The sequence below is a fragment of the Mesoplodon densirostris genome, chromosome 3 (assembly GCF_025265405.1).
Source record: "Mesoplodon densirostris isolate mMesDen1 chromosome 3, mMesDen1 primary haplotype, whole genome shotgun sequence".
In the NCBI taxonomy this organism is placed as follows: domain Eukaryota; kingdom Metazoa; phylum Chordata; class Mammalia; order Artiodactyla; family Ziphiidae; genus Mesoplodon; species Mesoplodon densirostris.
Window position 1 is genome coordinate 170,559,753 of NC_082663.1, and position 22,929 is coordinate 170,582,681.

At 38.1% G+C, this 22,929-nt stretch overlaps 1 protein-coding gene across 2 annotated transcripts; it reads right to left on the minus strand.

Annotated features, from left to right (window-relative positions):
• Window positions 1-5,763: 5,763 nt before the first annotated feature.
• MAT2B (methionine adenosyltransferase 2 non-catalytic beta subunit) lies at window positions 5,764-21,382 on the minus strand. Of its 2 annotated transcripts, none has more exons than XM_060094967.1 (7): window positions 21,218-21,382; window positions 13,345-13,539; window positions 11,902-12,016; window positions 11,558-11,710; window positions 8,700-8,893; window positions 7,424-7,537; window positions 5,764-6,906 (listed from the first exon to the last, which is right to left on the minus strand). In XM_060094967.1, exons 1-7 carry the CDS (start codon window positions 21,245-21,247, stop codon window positions 6,736-6,738), a joined length of 972 nt encoding a protein of 323 aa, XP_059950950.1. In that variant the 5' UTR covers window positions 21,248-21,382; the 3' UTR covers window positions 5,764-6,735. The 2 variants fall into 2 exon arrangements, with proteins under 2 accessions (XP_059950950.1, XP_059950949.1); XM_060094966.1 differs by lacking the exon at window positions 21,218-21,382 and adding an exon at window positions 18,849-19,007 and having other exon boundaries at window positions 5,765-6,906.
• Window positions 21,383-22,929: the final 1,547 nt, after the last annotated feature.

Here is a 22,929-nt window from a genome sequence, read left to right on the forward strand (position 1 = left end):
ACAGAAAATATCAAGTGTTGGCAAGGCTGTGGAGAAACTGGAACCCTTGCCCTGTTGGTGGGAATGTAAAATGGTGCAGCCACTATGGAAAACAATACGGTGACTCCTCAAAAAATTGAAAAATTGAACTACTGTATGATTCAGCAATGCCACTTCTGAGGATGCACCTCAAAGAATTGAAAGCAGGGAGTTCAAGCGCTATTTGACACCCATAATCACTGCAGCATTACTCACAATAGCCAGGAAATGGAAGCAACCCAAGTATCCATGAATGGATGAACAGATAAACAAAATGTGTACATACAAACATGGAATATTATTCAGCCTTAAAAATGAAAGAAACTCTGACACATGTTTCAGCATGGATGAATCTTGAGAATATCACACTAAGTAAAATAAGCCAGTCACAAAAAGACAAATACTGTATGGTTACATTTATATTAGGTACCTAGAATAGTCCAATTCATAGAGAAAGTAGAATGGTGGCTGCCCAGGGCTGGAGGAGGAGGGGATGAGTTGTTGTTTAATGTGTATAGTTTGTTGTGCAAGATGAAAAGTTTCGGAAATTTCTTGATGAATGTACTTAATACTACTGAACTGTACACTTTAGAATGGTTAAGATGGTAACTTTTATGTGTATTTTATCACAATATAAAAAAATTTTTTTAAGTGAAGATAATGGTTACCTCTGGAGGGAGAACCGGCACTGTGTATAATTTTGTAATTTTGTGTGTCAATTTGGCTAGGCCACAGGGTACCCAGATATTTGGGCAAACATTATTCTAGGTATTTCTGTGAGGCCGTTTGGATGAGATTAACATTTAAATCAGTGGACACTGAGTAAAGCCCTCCATAATGTGGGTGGGCCTTATTTAACCAGTTGAAGGCCGGAATAGAACAAAAAGACCAGCCTCCCCTGAGCAAGAGAGGGACTGCCTTCACACTTCATGTGCAACATCAGCTCTTCCTCATTCTATCACAGACCTCCTACGGACTCAAACTGCAACACCGGTTCTCCTGAGTCTCCGACCTGCAGGCCTACCATGCAGATTTTGAATTTGCCAGCCTTCACCATCACATAAGCCAATTCCTTATAAAAATCTCTCTTTACATATATATACATCATATTGGTTCTGTGTCCCTGGAGAGCCCTAATTAATACAGGCACAATAGGAGAAAGACATACAGAGAGCTTTTAAGATAACTGCAGGGCTTCCCTGGTGGTGCAGTGGTTAAGAGTCCACCTGCCGATGCAGGGGTCACAGGTTCGTGCCCCCGTCTGGGAAGATCCCACATGCCGTGGGGCGGCTGGGCCCGTGAGTCATGGCCGCTGAGCCTGCGCGTCCAGAGCCTGTGCTCCGCAACGGGAGAGGCCGCAACAGTGAGAGGCCCGCGTACCGCAAAAAAAAAAAAAAAGATACCTGCAGTGTTCAATTTCTTAACCTGGGTGGTAGTACGTAAGTGTTTATCACTATTCTTTAAACTGTGCATACATTTTATGCACCCTCTGCATGTAAGATTTTTTTCACCATTAAAAATACTTTTTTTTTTTTTTTTGCAGTACATGGGCCTCTCACTGTTGTGGCCTCTTCCGTTGCGGAGCACAGGCTCTGGATGCGCAGGCTCAGCAGCCATGGCTCACGGGCCCAGCCGCTCCACGGCATATGGGATCCTCCCGGACCGGGGCACGAACCCGTATCCCCTGCATCGGCAGGCGGACTCTCAACCACTGCGCCACCAGGGAAGCCCTAAAAATACTTTTTTAAAAAAAATCTAAGATTGGGATAAAACCCAATCTATTCACCAAAGTTCACATCTAGATTTCTTAACCCTTCAAGATTTTAAATAAATAACCTGGGCCTGATAAACCTCTCTGTAGCTGAAAATGATTAAATTGGCTTGGCAGAGTTAAGTGGATCATGAATGATGGATCTGAAATTAGTCATTAAAAACTTAAGAATGTTTAGAGGTTGACATTATGAAAGATGACTATCCCTCAGGCTGCTGAGAGACATGTTATCAAACCAGAGAGAAACTGGTGCCATCTCATATGGTCTCAGCTCATATAGCACATATTTTTTTCCATCATCCATCCTCGTCCTTTAGTTTCAGTGTGAATTCTAACTACAGAAGAACATTGGTTCTGAATGCAAGAACCCTCATCCCTCTTTCAACTATCCAATGACTTATTATGTACCAAGCATATAAAGTCTGGCATGAGACAGTATAAGGAGAAAAAGAAACTATTCCCCACCCTTCAACATACCCAAGTGTTTGTCCTCTCCTGAATAAGTTTAGCATCTCATAATAAGATGTTTTGAAGCCTCTAAGTCAAGTTTACATTTTAAAGGTAACTTTTTTTTTTTAGGTAAGAAGTGGATTTATTTAGAGAGAAACACATTCCACAGACAGAGTGTAGGCCACCTCAGAAAGCAAGAACGGCCTCAAAGGTAATATTTTTTGAGTTCTATAACAAAGTACAGAAAAATTGGAATTGCCCGGTAACATGTACTATGTTTCTCAAAAATTAGATTGGAGATGGGGACCACAGAAAGCAAACAATCATGAGTGTGAGCTGAGCAATTTCACGGCCATCTTTTGATATAAATCATCTGCAAGTAAATATATGAATTTTAATTTATCCAATTTCCAGATATATAAGTACATGCATATAAATTCACGTATCGTGTCATCTGTGTGGCAAAATATAGAAATTTCAGAAGTTGTTAGGCTAAACAGGTTATAAAAATAATTTACATTATTTTCAATTTTTCAAAATTTTATTTCTAAATATAAAAGTATGTTCATTGTAGCAAAGTACTACTAATGATATGGTTTTCAAAGAGATAGGATTTAATTTAGACTTCAACAGTAATTTATTCCAAAGGTTTTGCAACATTGGCAAGTTGGATGTTTCCTTCCTTCCTTCTGAAAGTAGCTAAAATGATTATTTCGTGTTAAAACCCATGCAAAATAAGCAAGTACTTTGAGGTAGGACAGTGTTAGTTTAAGCATGTAACATAAAAACAGTCTGATTAGGATGCATTCTTTTCCTCACACATTCAGGTCCATATCTCAAGGAGTATTCCTATTTTGGTAATGAATTTTTTCTGAATTCATTCCTACTTCACAGACTGATACACATTCAGGACCTGTAGCATATACTTGTCAGCTTACAGGTATAATCTGTGGACATTCAATAGAATAAAAAGTCCCACAAACTTGAAAGTTTTAGACAATGAGCTCACGAAAAGCATGCTCTAAAGATTCCACACAAATAACTGAGTCACTTCACTGTATAGCAAAGACTGGCACAACACTGCAAATCAACTATACTTCAATTTAAAAAAAAAAGGCACAAGACTAAAGATTCCATACATTCAAAAGCACATCAGTAAGGGGGCTTCCTTGGTGGCACAGTGGTTAAGAATCTGCCTGCCAATGCAGGAGACAGAGGTTCGAGCCCTGCTCCAGGAAGATCCCACATGCCGCGGAACAACTAAGCCCATGAGCCACAACTACTGAAGCCCGCGTGCCTAGAGCCCGTGCTCCACAAGAGAAGCCACTGCAATGGGAAGCCCACACACCACAACGAAGAGTAGCCCCCACTCGCCGCAACTAGAGAAAGCCCACATGCAGCAACGAAGACCCTACGCAGCCAAAAATGAATAAATAAAATTTTTAAAAAAGCACATCAGTAAGAAACTGATTAAAGAAACTGTGATTCATTCACTTGATACAAGGGAATAAATGCAGCCATTAAAGAATACCTAGCTGCTTCTCTTTGGTGCTCTCCTGGTACATGGTGGACTGCAGGGCTGCTGATGCAGTGCCTTGTGGGCTGGGAGAAGGTCCTCGACCAGGTGCAGTGGCCCACATGGTCACTGGCATCAGGGCCATGGCCCAGGGGTCAGGAATGCTGAACTGGCTCACAGAAGCCTGTGGGGTAAGGGGGGGAGCAGGGGGGACTTGGTGTGATCGGAAGAATGGCTCTTATAGATGACTTGAATGTTGAAAATAATGGGAGCTAGGTTTCTCATTGTCAGAGAAAAGGAACTACAAATACAAGAAGAGGGAAGCTAAAATAAACCCTGTGGAGCAACACTAGAATTGGAGGCATTGATGTGAATCCATGATGTCAAAAATGTCAAGTTGTGAAAGAGAAAAAAAGACTAAGGAACTATTCTAGACTGAAGCCGAAGCAAGATGGTAACAAATGCCATGAGTAATCTTGGATTGGACAGACTTACAAAGGACATCACTAGGACAACTGATGAAATGTGAATAGGGTCTATGAATTAGAGGATAATATTGTATCAATGTTAACTTCTTGACTTTGATGGTTACATTATGGGATATGTGGACATGTATTCTTACTTTTAAAAAACATCCCTTAAGTTTATATACTAAGTAGGTGATTAGGCATCATGACTTACTCTTAAATGGTTCAGGGAGGAACTTCCCTGGTGGCACAGTGGATAAGACTCCGTGCTCCCGATGCAGGAGGCCTGGGCTTGATCCCTGGTCAGGGAACTAGATCCCACATGCACACCGCAACTAAGAGTTCACATGCCGCAACTAAGGAGCCAGCGAGCTGCAACTAAGGAGCCCACCTGCTGCAAATAAGACTCAGCACAACCGAATAAATAAATAAAATTTTTTAACATAAAATAAAATAAAATAAATGGTTCAGGGGAAAATACATGTATCCTGTGTATATATGTAAAAAAGAGAAAGAGAAAATGATAGGAAAAATACAGCTAAATGCTGACAATTGCGGAAACCGGAAAAAGGGATTACAGGCATTCTGTATGGTATTATGACAACTTTTCTGAATGACTGAAATTTCAAAATGAATAGGAAAAAAAAGACATGCTTTGTAACTATATAAATTCTAAGGCATAGTAAATGAAAAACAAAAAAAACCACTAAGTGCAGAAAAATGTATTATGTTACGCTATGTAAATAAAGAAAGTATGGTGAGAGTATGAACACGAATACGTATGTCAGGAGACTATATTCTGATATAGGTAGAATGCCTCCAAAAACATGCCAGAATCTTATCTACACTGGTTTCTTCCACAGATGAAAGATAAGTGGCTAGAGAAGGATGAGAAAGAAGTATTTTTACTCTGAAAATTTGAATTCTGTACTATGTGAAATGAAGTAACTTAAAAAGACAAGCCAGAATGCTTCAGTGGTTGCCAAATACAGGTGCCAGGCTGGCTACCTTAGAAGAACCTGGGGAACATTTAAAACTACATTAGCAGGCATCAATTCCAGAAATACTATTTCAGTGGGTCCAGGATAGGGCTCAGGTAGCGGTAAAACTTCCCTAGTTAATAATAAAACATAGCATGGTTTGGGAACTGCTGTTTTAATAAAATCACCCAGACTTGATGCTCTCTAAATCCCCAATTCTAAGTAAATTAGGAAATTAGAAACAAATACTTTTTGTCTAATGAGAAAATAAGATCATAATATCTAGGGAAAGAATACTCCACAAGTGAAATTGGAAAATCTGAAACCAGGATTTGCACTGAACTCCAAATAGAAGCCAAGTCTCACTAATTACTCTACCTTTCTGCTCCCTTATTAAGGACCAAAAATATTGTGGAGGCTAAGGTAACCTGAGTATCACTTGGTATAGAAAACACATTCAAATACTCTGCATGCTTCAAAAGGAACTTTCTATGTAAATCTATTACAAGAGTATATATTTACTTTCCATTTAAAAAAAGTCAGTGGGCACAACAAGTAAACACAATATCTATAACATTCTAGATCTCAAGTGGTATGTTCATCAGAGTTCATTTTATTATTGTGTTTTACATCTTAATGTATATTAACTATATTCTCTTGTATGCATCAGATGTTACATGGTAAGAAGGTAATTGTAAAAAATTAGAGCAACAAAACAACAGTTCAGATATCTGGTCCTTACATTTAAAAAAGAGAAGTAAATACAAGAAAACTAAGCATTACCATGCCAGCAGTACATATTTATATTATTCATGAATGGTCAAAAGACTTACAAGGCCCATTACTATTAGTATAACCACACATACGAAATATCACTTAGTGACATGGAGTGAAAAGGACAGTTTCATATATATTAAAAAAATACATACACATACACACGTTCTCTCTCTCAAAGGCTCACCATTCACTGCTACAAAAGCAGGAGGCATCAAGCTGCAGGAGTTCCAATATACATAACAAGTTGAAACATCTCAAGCATAAAAACTACACTTAAGTTGCAAAAATAAAGTTTCTTTCTTCAAACATTTTGATCTGAGCTCAAGCAAAGCAAATAATGAACACCAATGGTTTTTATACTATTTAACATACTTTAAAACATAAAAGGATCAACAGATGCAAAAGTCCTGAAAATGTAGAAGTTATTTATAGGAATGAACAATGCATTTCATCCAAAAAAAAGTCTACAGCAGATGTGTTTCATCCTGGCTCTCAAATACTTGAGAATCATAATTTACTATATTCAAACAGCAAGTTAAGCCAGAACAAAATGATAAACAGAAAACTCATTACTTCAAACAAGGGATTACTGCCCTTGGTTTCCTTAGACAGTTTCACTAGTGCAAGAGCATCGTTTACCTGAAAGGTCATGAGTCACAATTAAAGAGCACTCGTACAAAACTATTTCCTTTTTTCTTTAAAAAGTGCCACATACTTGACTTCTCCTTTAAAAAAAACAACAACAACACACATACACTAATGAAAGACCGTTTGTCTCCATCTCTTGTCAATGAGGAAAGGCCAGAGTGATTCTTTGATTCCAATTCGAAATGGTGTTCGCTGGCCAATGCCTAAGGTCTCCAATTTGGAGCAGTCAAGCTGAGCGTTTCTCGGACGTTGTGCTCCTAAGACAGGACTGTCAGTTATCTTTAAAACAAAAACAAATAATCAAAAATAAGAAGCCTCAGGCTGAAGTTTTATATTCTCTACTTCCCTCTGCCCTCTTGCCCTCAGTGCAAGAAATCAGATTTGATCCCTGGAAAAATAAATAAAATGTCTGCCACAATCAAGACAATACTTTTTCTATAAACTTCACCAATACTCATGGGCTTCTTTATACATGGTAATTTAGAGAAAATTAACAATAGAAACTGCCAAAATACAAGCAAAGTTCACTTTGATTAGTACCAGAAAATAAAGTTATCCAAAACTTCCAAACAACAAGAAAAATGTTATCCATAGTACACACTGTAGTGATAGACCTGGACTTCCAAACAGTAAGGTTAGCTTGGATTTTTTTTCTTGCCCACACCTCAAGGCTTGCAGGATCTTAGTTCCCCTACCAAGGATTGAACCTGTGCCCCCTGCAGTGGAAGCGCCAAGTCCTAACCACTGGACGGCCAGGGAATTCCCAGTAAGAAGGTTTTAAATGCCATGTACTTACCGGTCTTAAGTGGCTGCTGGGGAGGTTGAAGGTGTCTGCAATTGCACACGCCATTTCATACTTAGTCATCTGTTCATTGCCAGACCAGTGAAAGGTTCCCTTAATTGATGGATCCTGACAAGGACACAAAAAATTCAAAATGGTTTCAAACTTTTTGAGTTGAGTGGGATGGCAACTTTGACAAGAAGACTAACTTAAGCAGGTTCAGGAAATAAAATGCGTCGCTCCTTTCTGGAATGCTACACACAAGGTATCTAAAATCAAATTCCTATAAATATCCCCAGCTAAACCAGAAAAGCAATTTCTAGAATTCAGCCTTAAGAATTTTTTTAAATAAAAATGTAAGTAGCTCCCATTTTATTTAGTGGGAATCCTAAAATGATTACAGATTTTTATGAAACAGAGGCCAATTTAACAAGTATTTCCAACTACCCTAAGAAGCTAAAACCAAAACTTAACAGAACCATTTTTCAAGATGAGCTAATTGGTCATAACATCCTTAAAAATTGTCATGGTACATATTTTTTTAAATATATATATAAATTTTGATGTATTAAAAAAAGTCATGCTACTATTAATATTCTAAAATAAATCAGCCTCTAATCTTTCTTTCTGTGGATATTCTATTTTTTCAAATGCTTAAAATGAACTACTATTCAAATATCCAAAAACAATGACAAATTATTCTTACACTGGCTGAAATGATAAATCCCTATGTAGGTTCTTCTTTGCCACTACCTAAATCTTAAATAGACATTATTTAAGACGGTCTTCTTAAAAGACATTAGGAGATTATTTTGTTACTCGAAGAAAAATACCAGTTTTCAGTTATCTTGCAATAAGAGAATGACAGATGGGGTCTACGGTATTTGAGAAATAAAATCAAACGTAAGAGCAGAATACTTTTATTATTCATAAATACAGCCTACTATCTGAACTACTTTTGTTTGGTGTCCTTGTTAAGTTTTTAAAAAGCACTTAGAGGGCTTCCCTGGTGGCGCAGTGGTTAGGAATCCGCCTGCCAATGCAGGGGACACGGGTTCAAGCCCTGGTCCAGGAAGATCCCACATGCTGCAGAGCAACTAAGCCTGTGAGCCACAACTACTGGAGCCCATGCTCTACAACGAGAAGCCACTGCAATGAGAAGCCCGCGCACCGCGACAAAGAGTAGCCCCTGCTCACCACAACTAGAGAAAGCCCGCACGCAGCAACGAAGACAAAACATAGCCAAAAATAAAAATAAATTTATTAAAAAAAAAAGCACTTAGATTCTCACCAGCATCCTCTTCTCTGCTAACTGACGACACACAGTGGCCACATCTTTGACGTGTGTGGGGAACCGCTGTTGCCAGTGGTCCATGTTCGCAGACTTGTTGCTGAACTGCACTTTATCAAACATAACAGTCACGGCGCTTTCCTCAAGCTTTTCAACTTCTCCATACAGAACAGGAATTCTCAAAACAGCAGCTCCTAGAGAGTTATAAAAGCAGGTAATACTTCAAAGCTGACTGGTTCTTAAGTCTTGCTATAAGATCAAAGTGTGCAGATTTAAACAACATCATCGCAGAAAACTTGCAATATACCAAAATGACACAGCTCACCTATTTAACAAATGTGATCCTGAATATTTTAAGTGTCTCTGTCATGTGGGGTATTTTTTATAATTATATTAATTAAATAATTTCTTCAATATTGTGGCCATTAAAAATAAAACTGATCATGACAACTAAACGCAACAAGTGATCCTTGATTGTACCTAAAAAATAAATGCGATAAAGGACATTACTGGGACAAAATTCCTATACAGACTGTACTGTATTAATGTTAAATTTTCTAAGTGTGATAACTGCATTGTAATTATGTGAAGAACATCCTTGTTGAAGATACACAGTGAAGTATTTCAGGGTGAAATTCAACTAATTCTCTATGAGTTCAGGAAGAAAAGAGTGTACATATAAAACACGTGGCAAAACATTAATGAATCTATATAAAGGGTATATGAGTGTTCACCACATAGTCCTTGAAAACACTGACTAAGGAATTATGAAGTATTTCGATTTTATGTTGGTCAATACTGAGGGGTTACAACAGATTAAATAATTAATGCTTTAACTGAAATTTAAAAAAAAACTATTTAAAATTAAATTAACTTATTGCGCAGATGCAGACGACCTTTGAACAACACAGATTTGAACTGTGTGCATCCATTTATATGTGGATTTTTTTCATGTAGCACATCATGTACAAGACTTGAAGTGGACAGCCTATCCTTACATAGGCATAAGGTGAGTGACCTTTAATATAAAATTAATAACGTGTTAGTTTTCTTATTGTTTTATAACTTTGTTTTCAAAGAGTTACATTACCATACAACATGCCTCTCTTCTCTCTCATAATTGGAGAAACTCTGTATCAGTCTACCACACAGATAAGTGGTTTTAGAAAAAAATATACCAGCATTTCTAACACTGTATTATGAATATGACTGTAATACTGTATGCCATTTAAATTTTACAAAGATTCATTCATTAGTGTATAGGCTAGGCTACCATGAAACAATCATATCGATTATACTAGGCTACCATAAAGCAATCATATTACTGCTTCTTCCTTATCAACGCCTGAATCATACCTGTAAATAAATAAAAATTTCTTCTCACACTGTCTTTTCATTTTTGATGTGTAGTGTTAGTAATATGTGTAACATCTGTAGTGTTTTGTATCATATAAGACAACAATGGGAGTTCCCTGGCGGCGCAGTAGTTAAGAATCCGCCTGCCAGTGCAGGGGACACAGGTTGGATCCCTGGTCCAGGAAGATCCCACATGCCACGGAGCAACTAAACCCATGCACCACAACTACTGAGCCTGCACTCCAGAGCCCGCAAGCCACAACTACTGAGCCCACGTGCCACAACTACTGAAGCCCACACGCCTAGAGCCTGTGCTCCTCAACAAGAGAAGCCACCGCAATAAGCCTGCGCACCGCAAAGAGTAGTAGCCCCCGCTCACCGCAACTAGAGACAGCCCGCGTGCAGCAACGAAGACCCAACACAGCCAAGAAAGAGAGAGAGAGAGAGAGAGAGATAGAGAGAGAGAGAGAGAGAGAGAGAGAGAGAGAGAGAGAGAGAGAGAGAGAAGAAAGGAAAGGTTAAAGACGTGACTGTCCTGGGAATTATATTTTTAAAAAATACATATAACACACAAAATATGTGTAAATCGACTGTTTATGTTTTAGTAAGGCTTCAGTCAATAGTAGGCTGTGAGTAAGTCTTCGGGGAGTAAATGGATTTCCCACTATGCAGGGGTTGGCAACCCTAATCCCTGCACTGTCCAAGGGTCAGCTATATATTGATAATATATTCAAGGATGATTTCCAAAGGATAATTTATAATACCAAAAAAAAAAAAAAACCCCTAAATGTGTTAGTATGGTATATATATTAGGGGATGCTTCTCAGGGATGTAGTAAAGTCTGAGGCAGGAGTTTTAGTGCAGGGAATCATTAAGTCAAATATTATGCAGCTACTGATATGAAAAAGATATTCCAGAGATGGCTCCTTAAGAACTGAAATGCATGTATGTGGGGGGAGAAAAACCAGGTTACAAAACAACGTGCACACAGGTTTAAAAATTCAAAAAAATACTTCCATACATAAGCACAGTTGGTGCTTCTCTCTCTGAGCGAGTATTGAGAGAACTCTTTTTATAATCTTTTATAATCTTTATATAATCTTTATATACTTTTTATAATCAGCACATTTATGTGTGCGTATATATACACAAACACACACAGGAAAAAAGAAAAAACATACAAATAACAGAATACCGCAATCCAAGAAAAATGATATTGACCTGTTTTTTGAAAGATGACAAAAATTTGTACTGTATGATTTGTTTTCTTTAACAATATTCCTGTACCCACTGATACTGGAAAAAGTCTGGAAAGATTCATAAATTCTTCAGGATTTCAAAAATTCTTGTTTCTCTTTTTTATTAACTGCATTCTCTAGTTTTTCTCCAATGATTTATGTTCCTTGACTAATTTTTTTTTAATTAGAAACATATATATACATCATAAACAAAAAGGAATCCTCAAAAGCAGTCACGTACGGGGCTAAAGAGATGTGTCTTACCTAAATTGTTCTCCAGGACAGCCCTTTCTCCTTCTAATTTTGTTTTGCCATATAGATTTAGGGGACTTGGTATGTCTTCCTCTCTATAAGGTGGGTTTGTTCCATCAAAAACATAATCGGAGCTAATGTAGATTAGAAATGCTCCAACTGCAGCTACAAAAGAAAAAAGACAGAAAGAAAAGAATCTACTAAATTACTACATGACATTACTCTTTACTGGAATTTGTAACAACTTATTCATCATATATATAACAAATCTTTTATAAACCGTCTACAAAAGTTTAATCTTTACAAACTCAGTGATCACTCAATATCTTATGAAGACTTTATAAAGACATCATTACCTGCTTCCTTTGCTAAGTTCCCAGAAGCATCCACATTAAGTTGAGAAGCAGCATCCGGCTGATTTTCGACAACATCTGGCCTTCTCTCTGCTGCACAATGTACTATGACATGGGGCTGGGAGTTCAGCATTGATGTGTTTTTAACCCAAAAAAGGAATAAAACAGAAGAACTGTAGCCTTCCAACAGTAAATTAATTCATAGAAAATGTTTATTAAATCGACATTCCTTCAACTAAAGAATCATTGTAATTTTTAATGTAGTTTTGTCACACTTCCCTTTTTCAATGTTCAAACTTCCTGAAAGGGAAAGAGCAATTTAGCAATCCCGAGGCAAAATCAGACACAACTCTTGTTGACAACCATGCTTTTAAATCAAAAGAAGCTTCATCCCCCTAACCTGGGTAGGAGAAAAGAGCGATCATTTATGTAATTAACATGACCTAAATACTTAATAAGTCTATGGTAAAGGGAGAGGAATATCAATTGCAAATTAAATTCATAAATTCCAATCTCTTAAACCAGTCATTTAAAGAAGATTAACCATCCATAAAAATTGTATTCCCAGTTGAGCATTTAAGTATGCCACCTATACGCTAAGCACCGTGCGAGAAGCAAGGATTTCACAATCTAATGCAAAAGACAGATATGTAAAGTGACTGTTTCAATATCCGTATGACCTACATCAGGACAGAGGAATGCAGAGGGTCCTTTGTAGAGAAGGGGCACCTACTTCCCAGAGGAGTTGAGTAAGAGCTAAGATTTGGACATGCAGGGCTCGTGTACCCACTCACCCAACTTCCTCCTTCTCAGCAATTGCTTGAGGAAGCATGATCTGAGAGCTGTTTTCAAACTTAAATGTGCATAAGCTGGGATGGTTCTTAAAATGTAGAGTCCTAGGCCCCACCACACACTTATTGAATGAAAATCTCTGAGAGTGAAACCTAAGAACAAGTTTCCCAAGTGATTCTGATGCAGGTTTTCCTTCGATCATATTTTTAGAAAGAACCTGAACTTCTGATTTGATCAGAAGTGTAACAGAATCTAAATTTTTCTGTAAGTCTTCTGTGACCATCGCCAACAAATGGTTTAACCACTCTTGCCTTTGTGATCTCTAAAATGCAAATGAGGATATTTTGCAGTGTTGTAAGGTTTACAGATAATATTAAGAAAGGATTTGCGTAGAAAGTAGTACTTAGAAGAATACTTCACAAACAAGCATTTTACAAAATGCTTCATTTTCTGCCTTTTGTCAACCTATGTCTCAACCTAATCTTTTTAAGGATGACATATTCTTATCCATACCAAAAAAAAAAGTGCACTATATATTATTGTTGCTTAATATGTTAGAGCTTTAAGTACAGTAACTTCCTTGAGAACAAGAGCATTTTTCAAGTCATCCAGACAATTATTAATAGTTAACTTATGTGTTAAAATAAACCATACCTGAAAATCATAAATGATGTGATGAACTGCATTAGAATCCAAGAGATTAACCTGCTCAAATTTTGGTCTTGCTCTTCTAAAACCACAGCCAACGGCATGCCAATTATTCTGTTGAAATTCTTTGTAAACAGCTCTGCCAAGAAGCCCAGTGGCACCAGTAATCAGAACCCGCCTGTTGGGGATGTTAACTTCCTCCTAAACGTGAAGGGGGCAGAAAAGGATTGTTTAATTTGAAAATAGTCTCTCAACGAAATCAGCCACCATCTTCATTCACTAAATACTTCAAGTCTTAATTGTATGCTTCCTTTCCCATATCTATAAGCCAATTCTTAAGTTAGAACAAAGATTAACCAAATGCATGGGTAAGTGTGTCACTTAAGAAAAAGTTTTGCCAGGGAGTAACTAAGCTCGTGCGCCACAACTACTGAAGCCTGTGCACCTAGAGCCCGTGCTCGGCAACAAGAGAAGCCACTGCAATGAGAAGCCCGCGCACTGCAATGAAGAGCAGCCCCCGCTCACCACAGCTAGAGAAAGCCCACTCGCAGCAACGAAGACCCAATGCAGCCAAAAATAAAAAATAAAATAAATAAATTTATTTTTAAAAAGTTTTAATAATCTTACGCAAGAAAAAGAACCTAAGATGATACTGTAAGGAATCACCTAGTCAAATAGATTTAGATTTCCTGTGGTAATAATGGAAAAGCTTATTTTTACGATCAATGATGTCCAAATCAGTAAAAAACAGCAACTACGTTCTTACGTTTATAAAAATGCAGTTAGTTCTAAGCTTATTTACTTTATGGCCTGATTAAATACTGGGGCTATGTTCTGCTGATATGTTTCCAAATTGACATTTTTGGTCTTCAGTTTTTAATCTTAAGTTTTTTTTTCAAATCTCATTGACTTTATCATACTGTGATAGGTCCAAATTCGAGAATTCACATTTCACAGGAATTTATGTAGAAGAAAAATAAATTTGGTCCTTATAGCACTAACATTCTTTCTAAGTTTAACCAAACTGGTAAATATTCCTGCATTAACTCTTTTTTTTTTGTAAATACTTTCATTTGTATCATTTTTTTTAGATTCCACATCATATAACATTCTTTTTTAAAATTTTATTTATTTTTTATACAGCATGTTCTTATGAGTTACCTATTTTATACATGTTAGTGTATATATGTCAATCCCAATCTCCCAATTCATACCACCACCACCATCCATATTCCTGCATTAACTCTTAATTTACCTATTTAGACCAGTTAAAACAAATAAACAAAGATAGAGGATAAGAAAAAAATAAATATTTTAAACTGGTCTGTGCTGCTATTGTGAAAGGAAAAATTCCTCACACACTGAAATTAAAAAGGAACTACTATTTAAGAAACAATTTAAGTTCTATGTTTACAAAGAACTTTCTCTTCTTCCCAAGATAGGTAACACCGAATTTCCTCAGACTCTTGAATTAAGTCAACATTTACTATCAAAAAACAACAAAAAGTTTTATTAAATTTTATCAACTTGAGGCCTTTTAAATTTCAAATGTTGTTATAGTCACCTAATTCTGAGCTGTCAAAAATCTTAAATATGCACACAATAACCTTTTTTGTACACACAAAAAGACTTTTTTTCCTAGCCCTCAATTCAGCTAACTTAGAAGACTATACATTTTTTTTAAAAAGGCCACCCAAATCAAGTATTTCTATCATACGAAAAATCTGAAATGAAAGGGCTGACAGAGATAGTACAAAGGTAAGTTCTTAAAGATATTTTTTCCTTAGTTCAACCAATTTCAAGACATTTTAGAAGTTAGAGAAAAATTCATCTATGCTCTCTGTTGCAAAACTTGGCTCTAAGCCAAATGATCTATAAAGACAAGGATTTCAGCCAGCAAAATATTTTCTTTGAATTTCTGGCAAGAAAACAACTCTACAAAGATTCTAATTGTAAAGAGGTTAAAACATGCCAAGTCTAGTAGAGATACAATCAGAAAACAATTTACACAGGATAAATACCATAAAGATCCCTGGGAAAATACTATTAACAGAGCTATGATCTGGTTTCTTCTTGAGTTTCTCACTTCACTCTGAAGAAGGAAAGGAATAGACAAGAGTTCTTAGATCAGTGGTTCACAGGCTTTATTCGCTGAGGACAGGAATCGACTGGAAGGCTTTCAGATCAAGTAGATTTGGAATGAGGCCTGATAATTCGCCTTTGTAACAAGTTTCCAGGTGCTGATGCTGGTGATTTGGAAACTGAACTTTGAGAACTCCAGGAAAGTCCAAGACCTTCTTAAAGATAGCTCGTAATCAAAGAAGTCAAAAAACTGCCATCTACCTTTCCAGCAGCGACAACATCTTTCCCATTTTCCCCCTTAAAAAGGAAAACTAGAAGAAGTAGTTAAAGAACAAGCATCATGCTTGCAGTAACCACAAAATTCTTAAACAGTAAAATAAGATCTCTAGGTACTTCACTGATTCTGTGAAGCACATGTTTTCCTCATTTATCATCTCTGTTAAATGAATGAAATAAAGATGGTTTGGCAGTGTTTTTTGCTTTTTAGTGCATCTTAAAATAAGAGCCCAGATAATCTTATAATCGAGAGCCTCTTAGATTTGATGAAATACAGTATTAAGTTACAAGCACAGCAAGGCTCTTTAGGGAATATAATACCACTTAACTTTAGAAAAGGATGGGGGTTGCATGGAAAAAATACAACCTTACATCCTTATACCCTGGGATAATATGTAAGGTCCCTGGAAGAAAATATGAAACAGTCCGTGTTACCTAGTGGTCAGATGTCAACGCTCAAGAATTTTCCACATTAAAAGAGCAGGGATCTAAAGTACAAGCATTTTCTGAAACAAATGATTCTGCACAATCATATTTGAAAACCATCATGTGTTATATAAACCTACATCATACCTTTTGACCACAGGAGAAGTCCTATTAGACAGGCAGGGCAGATATCACTTCTGAAGTGAGGAACCTTGTCTACAGATGTTAAAGGTTTTGCCCACAGTAAAAGGGAAAAGGTTGGAAACAGATCTTGGGCCCTTTTGCTTCTATCATCCAGCCAAATACATACTGAGTTCTGTCTCAATCCTTTGAACTTATACTCGGTTTCATGATGATTAACCACACTCTGTAGCATTGAGAAGTGACTCCATCTCTATTGATCTAACTCCTCACTGGTGAAATGAGGCATTTGGACAAGATGCCTAAGGCTCTTCCAGCTTTACAGTCCTACAATTCCATATTATCCTTACCACAGAGGGATCTGAAGAGAGTGAAAGAACGTTCATTTACTTAAAGTAACTTATCCTCTTTTCATACAGTTCTCTCTAGAGACTCAATGAGCACCTTCTGTCACCAGTATACGAACCCAACAAGATGTTTTCATTTGGACTGCAAGTTTATTGGTGGTTAGCAAATAAAATATGCATCACTCTGAAATTAAAAGAGGCCAAACAAAACTATCTCTTCTATATTTGACTTTGTATAAACAAAACTCTACCTGAAGCTTCTTAAAGCACACTATTTTGATTTTTTTCTTTTTAAAAGAGGAGAAATAGCCCTCTAAAAATTATTTTGGACCATGACTCTGTAAATTACTTTAGTTCTGCAAAACACAGGAATGCCCAAACACTTCAAGGAACTCTGAATAGAGGAACAAAAAGCTGTCTAGTTAACCCAAAGAATAATTAAGAGTTGAAGATACTTTGTCTGCCTGAAAAGTCTATTTCGCAATTTTTATTCTTATGGGTCAGGAATATTAAACACCACTTTAAGTTGCCCTGAACATATGTGCCTCTTATCCTATAAACTCTTAGATGTACAGAATTCAGTAACTTCAGGTGACCAGATTTACAGACACCCCCCCCCAAAAAAAAACTTGAAAAAGTAAATGCATATAAATAAACGAAGAGCTATAGCTCTTATTATGCCATCAAATCAAATAATACCAAACTGTACAGGTAATGGAAGATAAATGGCTCTTTCAAAATGGTCTACACAGTACTCTGGAAAAGAGGTTTCTACTTTAGCACACTTGGATTAACTTCTACTAAAAAATGTCCTAGAAAAAGTCAAGAGTGAAACAAAACAAATATCTAAAGAGAGATCTTCTTAAATGTTAGTGGTAAATGTAATTATACTTTGCTATTTTTAGAACCTCTTCAATTTGGCAAAGCTTCACACTGATTTATATGATTCTTACAACATTCCCCTTGAGGCAGATCTTTGAGGAGATACTCCTGGACTTTAAAAAACTTTATAGATACCTAGGTGACACTTGTCTAACTCCCACTGGCACCCTATTGTACCCCAGTCAGTATTATTAACAGGAACCACTACAGTCTATTTCTCAGACATAAACTATAAGACACGAGCAAGTTTTAATTCCGGTTTTGAGAGCAGCAAACATGTGCCAAGCTTTTGGTTGTGCAATTTTACTGAAGGAAAATCCATTTTTATTAGTCTACTGAACTCCTACTGTGAAAACTGATTAAGCTGTATATACATACATGTGCGCATATACACTGACATAAACAATATGTAACATTACAGCACTCAGCATTGTTTGGGGTACACAGGAACAAAAGAGAGGTTTAAATTGCCCATTATTCTAAACTTACCCCCCAAATACCAAAACGATTTCAAAACACTAAATATGCTATATTTTGAAGGCGTAAAAATTCTGCATAATCAAAAATAGCCATCACCTATGTCCTCTCTTATATCCTTAAGATATGTTGGCCTGGACATTAAAATTCTTCTTATCCCCAGTGCTAGATATATTCTGTGGACTGATGAATGCTGGGGGGCCTGGAATGAAACAGGAGAGAACGGAGGCTCTCCAAACACAGTAGTAGCTTTCGTTTATGCAACCTCCGTAGTGGTTCAAATAGATCTGTATTTGAATCCCGCCTGTAACCTTACTGAATGAACTTGGGCCAAGGACTCGCCCTCTAAGCCTCAATTTTCTTATCTGTAAAATGGAACAAAACCAGTATCTTATAAATATGAGAACTAAAGTAAATAATTCATGTAAAGTGCATAACACAGTGACGAGTTCAGTAACTTTTCAACTCCAATCCTGTTATTATTTCTGAAAAGCCACCTGGCCCCTTCTTTCTTAGGGATACGAACTGTTAAGACCGAAGGATACGAACAAAGGATGAAAAAGAAATTTAGAAATAATCAAAACTGAAACAGCTCTGAAAACCCCTCTTCGTTCCCGGGAGGGGAGACAGGAGGCTCGAAACTGAAACCCAACCTACTCTTTTCCCGTCACAGCGGCTGAAAAAGAAAACACAGAAGGGTGTGCACCGAAGTAAACAAACTCGGCGGCGCCGCCCTCGCCGCCCGGGGCCTCCGACTCCGGCAGGAGGCGTCTGGAAAACCACTCGAGCGCCCACTGCAAGACTCGTCCCCCTCAGTACACTCAGTTCCTACGAGACGCACCTCCCCTCCCCGCCCCAAGACCGGGCCGACTCCCTCACCTCCACCAAACGGCAGTTCCCGGGAACAAAGTGGATAGAGAGCTCCTTCTCCCGCCCCACCATGCCCGCCGTCTTGGCGCCGCCGCCGCCGCAGCAGCAGCCGCCACTTTCCCCAGCCCAGGATCGCCGCGGTCCGCAGCTCTAACGCCCTCGGCCCGCCTCCCCTAGGTCCGGGCCAGCCCCCGCTCACCGCTTCCGGCTTCCGCCGCCAAGACCGCGCCCCTTGATTGGCCACGCTCCGCCGACGCCCCAGAAAGGGGACTGGCGCGCTCGGGACGCTCCCAGCCCACGCGCCAACTCTTAAAGGGAAACAAAGGCGCTGGTCTTAAGCAAGGAATGCGAGTTTTGTTTTGGGGCCGGGGGCGGGGGGGAAGGAGGAGTTGTTTATTTTGTGTTTTTCCTTCTCGACTAGGTAAGGATTGAATTGGATCGCCTAGACTTGCGCAGTGCATAAGAATCTACTGCATAAGAATCTACTGGGCACGTAATACATAAAGTGGGATAAAATAGTTTAAAGTCATGGTGGGAGGGGGAGGCGGGAGGGTGAGGGAGAAGGGAGGAAGCACAATGGACCTGTGTCTCTAGAGCATTAAGAGTGTTTTTTTGAGAGATTTAGAAAGACACTGGAATAAAAATAAAAGTGTTGGTATCTGAGTCATTAACACCTCAAGAACCCATTTGTCTTTCCGGGATGCTAAAAAGTAGTACGTGTGAAATTCCAAAGATGTCGAACTAATTTTGACTAGTTAAAAATAAAAAGATGTGGGAGGCTGGGGGATGAATTATTTGGGTGCCTCTTCAAAACGCAGATTCTCGGACTTTACCAGTAATTGCAGAATGAGCTGTGGTAGTAGAGCCTGGGACTTCTGGTGGATTTAACGGGAGTCCAGATCACTTGAGAAGCACCGCCTTCAGGCTGCAGCGTCGGGCTACACGAGCCGAAACTCCGCTACCAAGGAAAATTAAAGGAACCAGGGGAATATAGTAATACTGAACCTTCTACCACCTGGATCGCGCTTTTTTAAAGTGACAAAGACAGCTCTAAGCGTTGAGGCTGACCTAGCACTTAATTACAAATGATTTCTCTTCCAGTTCAAATCCGAAAAGCCCCCGGCCAGCCGAGATGCTTATGAAATTTACACGGGGTGGTGGGGGCGGGGACCAGAGCATGGACCGCATAGGTTTCGCCAACTTTCCACCTTACAGTCTTGAGTGTTCTTGTCCAGACATACAGGATACCAAGACCTTAAAAGTCGCCCGCAAACGTGATTACTGTTTGGGTCTTTCTAAAACATTATTTTCGTAAACCTTGTTTTGGTTTAATCTCAGAGCTCAACGCTAAGCAGCCTTTAAAATTTTTTTTCCACATCTGAGTCCCGTGACTTTCCTTCCTACCCAAACCCCAACAAGAACTCATTTCCTTATTTGCATAAGCATAAAGTTTCTTTGGAACAGTAACAGAAGACAGCCTGAGACCCCCCATGTTTTAATCCAGAATGTTAATCAATTTAGCATTATTTAGAGTCCTTGAGAAGAATGCCCCAAACACTAAACCATGCATAATCTGCAAACAACAAAGAAAATGTGTGGGTGGATTTTGGGAGAGCGGATTCAAGATCCTCTTGATCCTCCTCTCTTCAAGGAGCGGGAATTTTTGTGAAGTTTCTAGTTGCAACATGTGATGCAGTCTGATCTTTCCAGGAAAAAAAAAAAATGTGTTCAACGCGAAGACGGTTTAAGGTCATGCATATGCAATTAGCATTTTGAGTCTCAGAGCAGCCCTATCTAGAGTGAGGAACAAACAGAGTTTACTTGCCTGCGTTTGAGGATCTGGTTTCATGTTTGCCAGATAAAACGTGGGTATGGTTCCAGGGGCACATGTTCGTGTATGGGTTTTAATCATTCTTTTTAAAAATGAAAGTTTCTTTGTGAATAAAAACGCCACTGTTACACAGACAATATCCAAGTTCCTGTGGTGGCTAAGTCTATAAATTTAACGACAGCAATCTGGAGATAAAAGTTAGGTTAGCAGATTCATTTCATGCCAAGACAAAGAAAAGCTGGAGCACACAACTATAGATAAAAATCGTTATTTATATAGGACCTTCACCTACATCACTGCATTTAAACTGCTGTGCTGTTTTGGATTTTATTTTTGTCAATTGAGACTTAGCTGAGCTCTCCATACAGCGTCAATAATTAAAGTTGCTTTATTATTCTAAGTCCCAAAGTTACACGTTTTAAAGAAATGAATGACACTTATTTGTTTTTTTACACACCCTTTCGGCTTTTACCAGACCTTCATTGGGATTCTTTTAAAGAAACTCTTAACTCCAGAATGCTTATTTTCTTGAATAGCTAACTCTTACCTGTTCCATGTTCTCTGGCATTTCAGGCATGATTCCAAAATTATCTCAGGAAAAAGATTTAAGATGGGTCTCTGCCTCTGCCTCCTCGGGCTGGGTCTTTGTTCTGCCTGCAGAGAGCGCAGGCACGCGAAAACATGAGCCACAGCTTCACTCGACCTTTGAAATTAGCATTTTGAGTCCAATCCCAGAATCTCGTGCAGTTTTCCACATTGCAGTAAACTGGCAGCTGATTCCCCGTGGCAATCTTGAAAATACCCAATGAGAAGTTTCATGTTTTATTGCCAGCCAAATGAAGGTCCATTATCAAAACCATTAGGAAAACCAACTTTTTTTTAAAGAAATAAAGATGTAACAACAAAAACTTCCTGTGAAAACTTGTTGCAGTTTTCTCTTGCAAAAGAAAAGCAAGAGCCAGCAGTTGGAAAGCACACAGACTATGCAATTGATTTCTGTTCTGAAATATTTTATTGAGTTATGCCTTATTACAACAGAATCCGTTTGGTAAAGTTCGCCAGTGCTTTCCCAACCAGTGCTTTCTAATTAACTATTTCAAAGGATGGTAAAAGGCACTGGTGGTAACAATACGAGGAAATTAAAACGCAACAGGTTATTTCCATGAACAGTGTCCTGCCCTCTGTTTGAGGAAGTGGTAGGTGGAGTAGCCTTAAGTTTGGCCGAGCTTTAAGGACTACTAGATCAGTGATTCCCAGACCTGCCAACATCGGAGAACCCATGAAACACGATCAAGTGGAGCCCAGCAATCCTATTTTTAACAATTTCAAGGGTGATGAATATGCTCAGTTAAATTTTGAACCACTGTTCTGGATTAAGGCTCTGTAACAATTTAAGAACAACCAACAAAAAATTGCCATTCAGATAGAGCTTTAAAAAAAGTCACTTAACTCTTTATATTCTACTCAGAGTACACAGCATGTGGTAAACTGTATGAGGCATGTAGAGGGTCTGTAAGTGATGAAGAATATACAATTTTTTTAATTGATAAATTAAAATTCATCAAAATTTAAAACTTCTGTTCATCAAAAGACAATATTAAGAAAAATAAAACAGACTGGGAAAAATAATCTTGATACATATATCTGAAAAGGACATATTCAGAATACTTAAAAAACTCCTACAACTTAATAGTTTTCTAAAAATCATTTCTAAAATGGACATAAGTTTTGAACAGACACTTTACAAAGTAAAGACATCATGGCCAATAATCGCATAAAAAGATGCTCAAAATCAGAGAAATGAACATTAAAATCACACTGAGATACATACCTAACAGAATGGCTAAAATAAAGACTGATAACATTATATGCTAACAAGCATTTTAAGCAATTAGAATGCCATTCATTGTTAGTGGGATTCATTGTTAGTTTCACTTTAGAAAACTGTTTGGCAGTTTATTATAAAGTCAAATATACACCTACCCCATGACCCAAAATTCCACTTCTAGGTGCTTACCCAAGAGAAATGAAAGCATATATTCACAAAGTCTTGCACAAGAATATTCACAGCAGATTAATTCAAAATAACTTAGGGAATTCCCTGGCTGTCCTGTGGTTAGGACTACGCCCTTCCCCTGCAGGGGTCACAGGTTCAGTCCCTGGTTGGGGAACTAAGATACTGCATGTGGCCAAAATAAAACAAAACAAAAAACCCAAAATAACCTAAAACTGGAAACAACCCAAACATCCATCAATAGA

Bases quoted from the DNA above. Each gene is read 5' to 3' on its own strand.
- MAT2B (XM_060094966.1), bottom strand. From the start codon at position 18,911: ATGGTGGGGCGGGAGAAGGAGCTCTCTATCCACTTTGTTCCCGGGAAC. The intron at 13,540-18,848 runs GTGAGGGAGTCG...CTTCACGTTTAG, and splicing joins GGAACTGCCGTTTGGTGGAG to GAGGAAGTTAACATCCCCAA. The intron at 7,538-8,699 runs GTGAGAATCTAA...TGTCCTTGTCAG, and splicing joins TAGCAGAGAAGAGGATGCTG to GATCCATCAATTAAGGGAAC.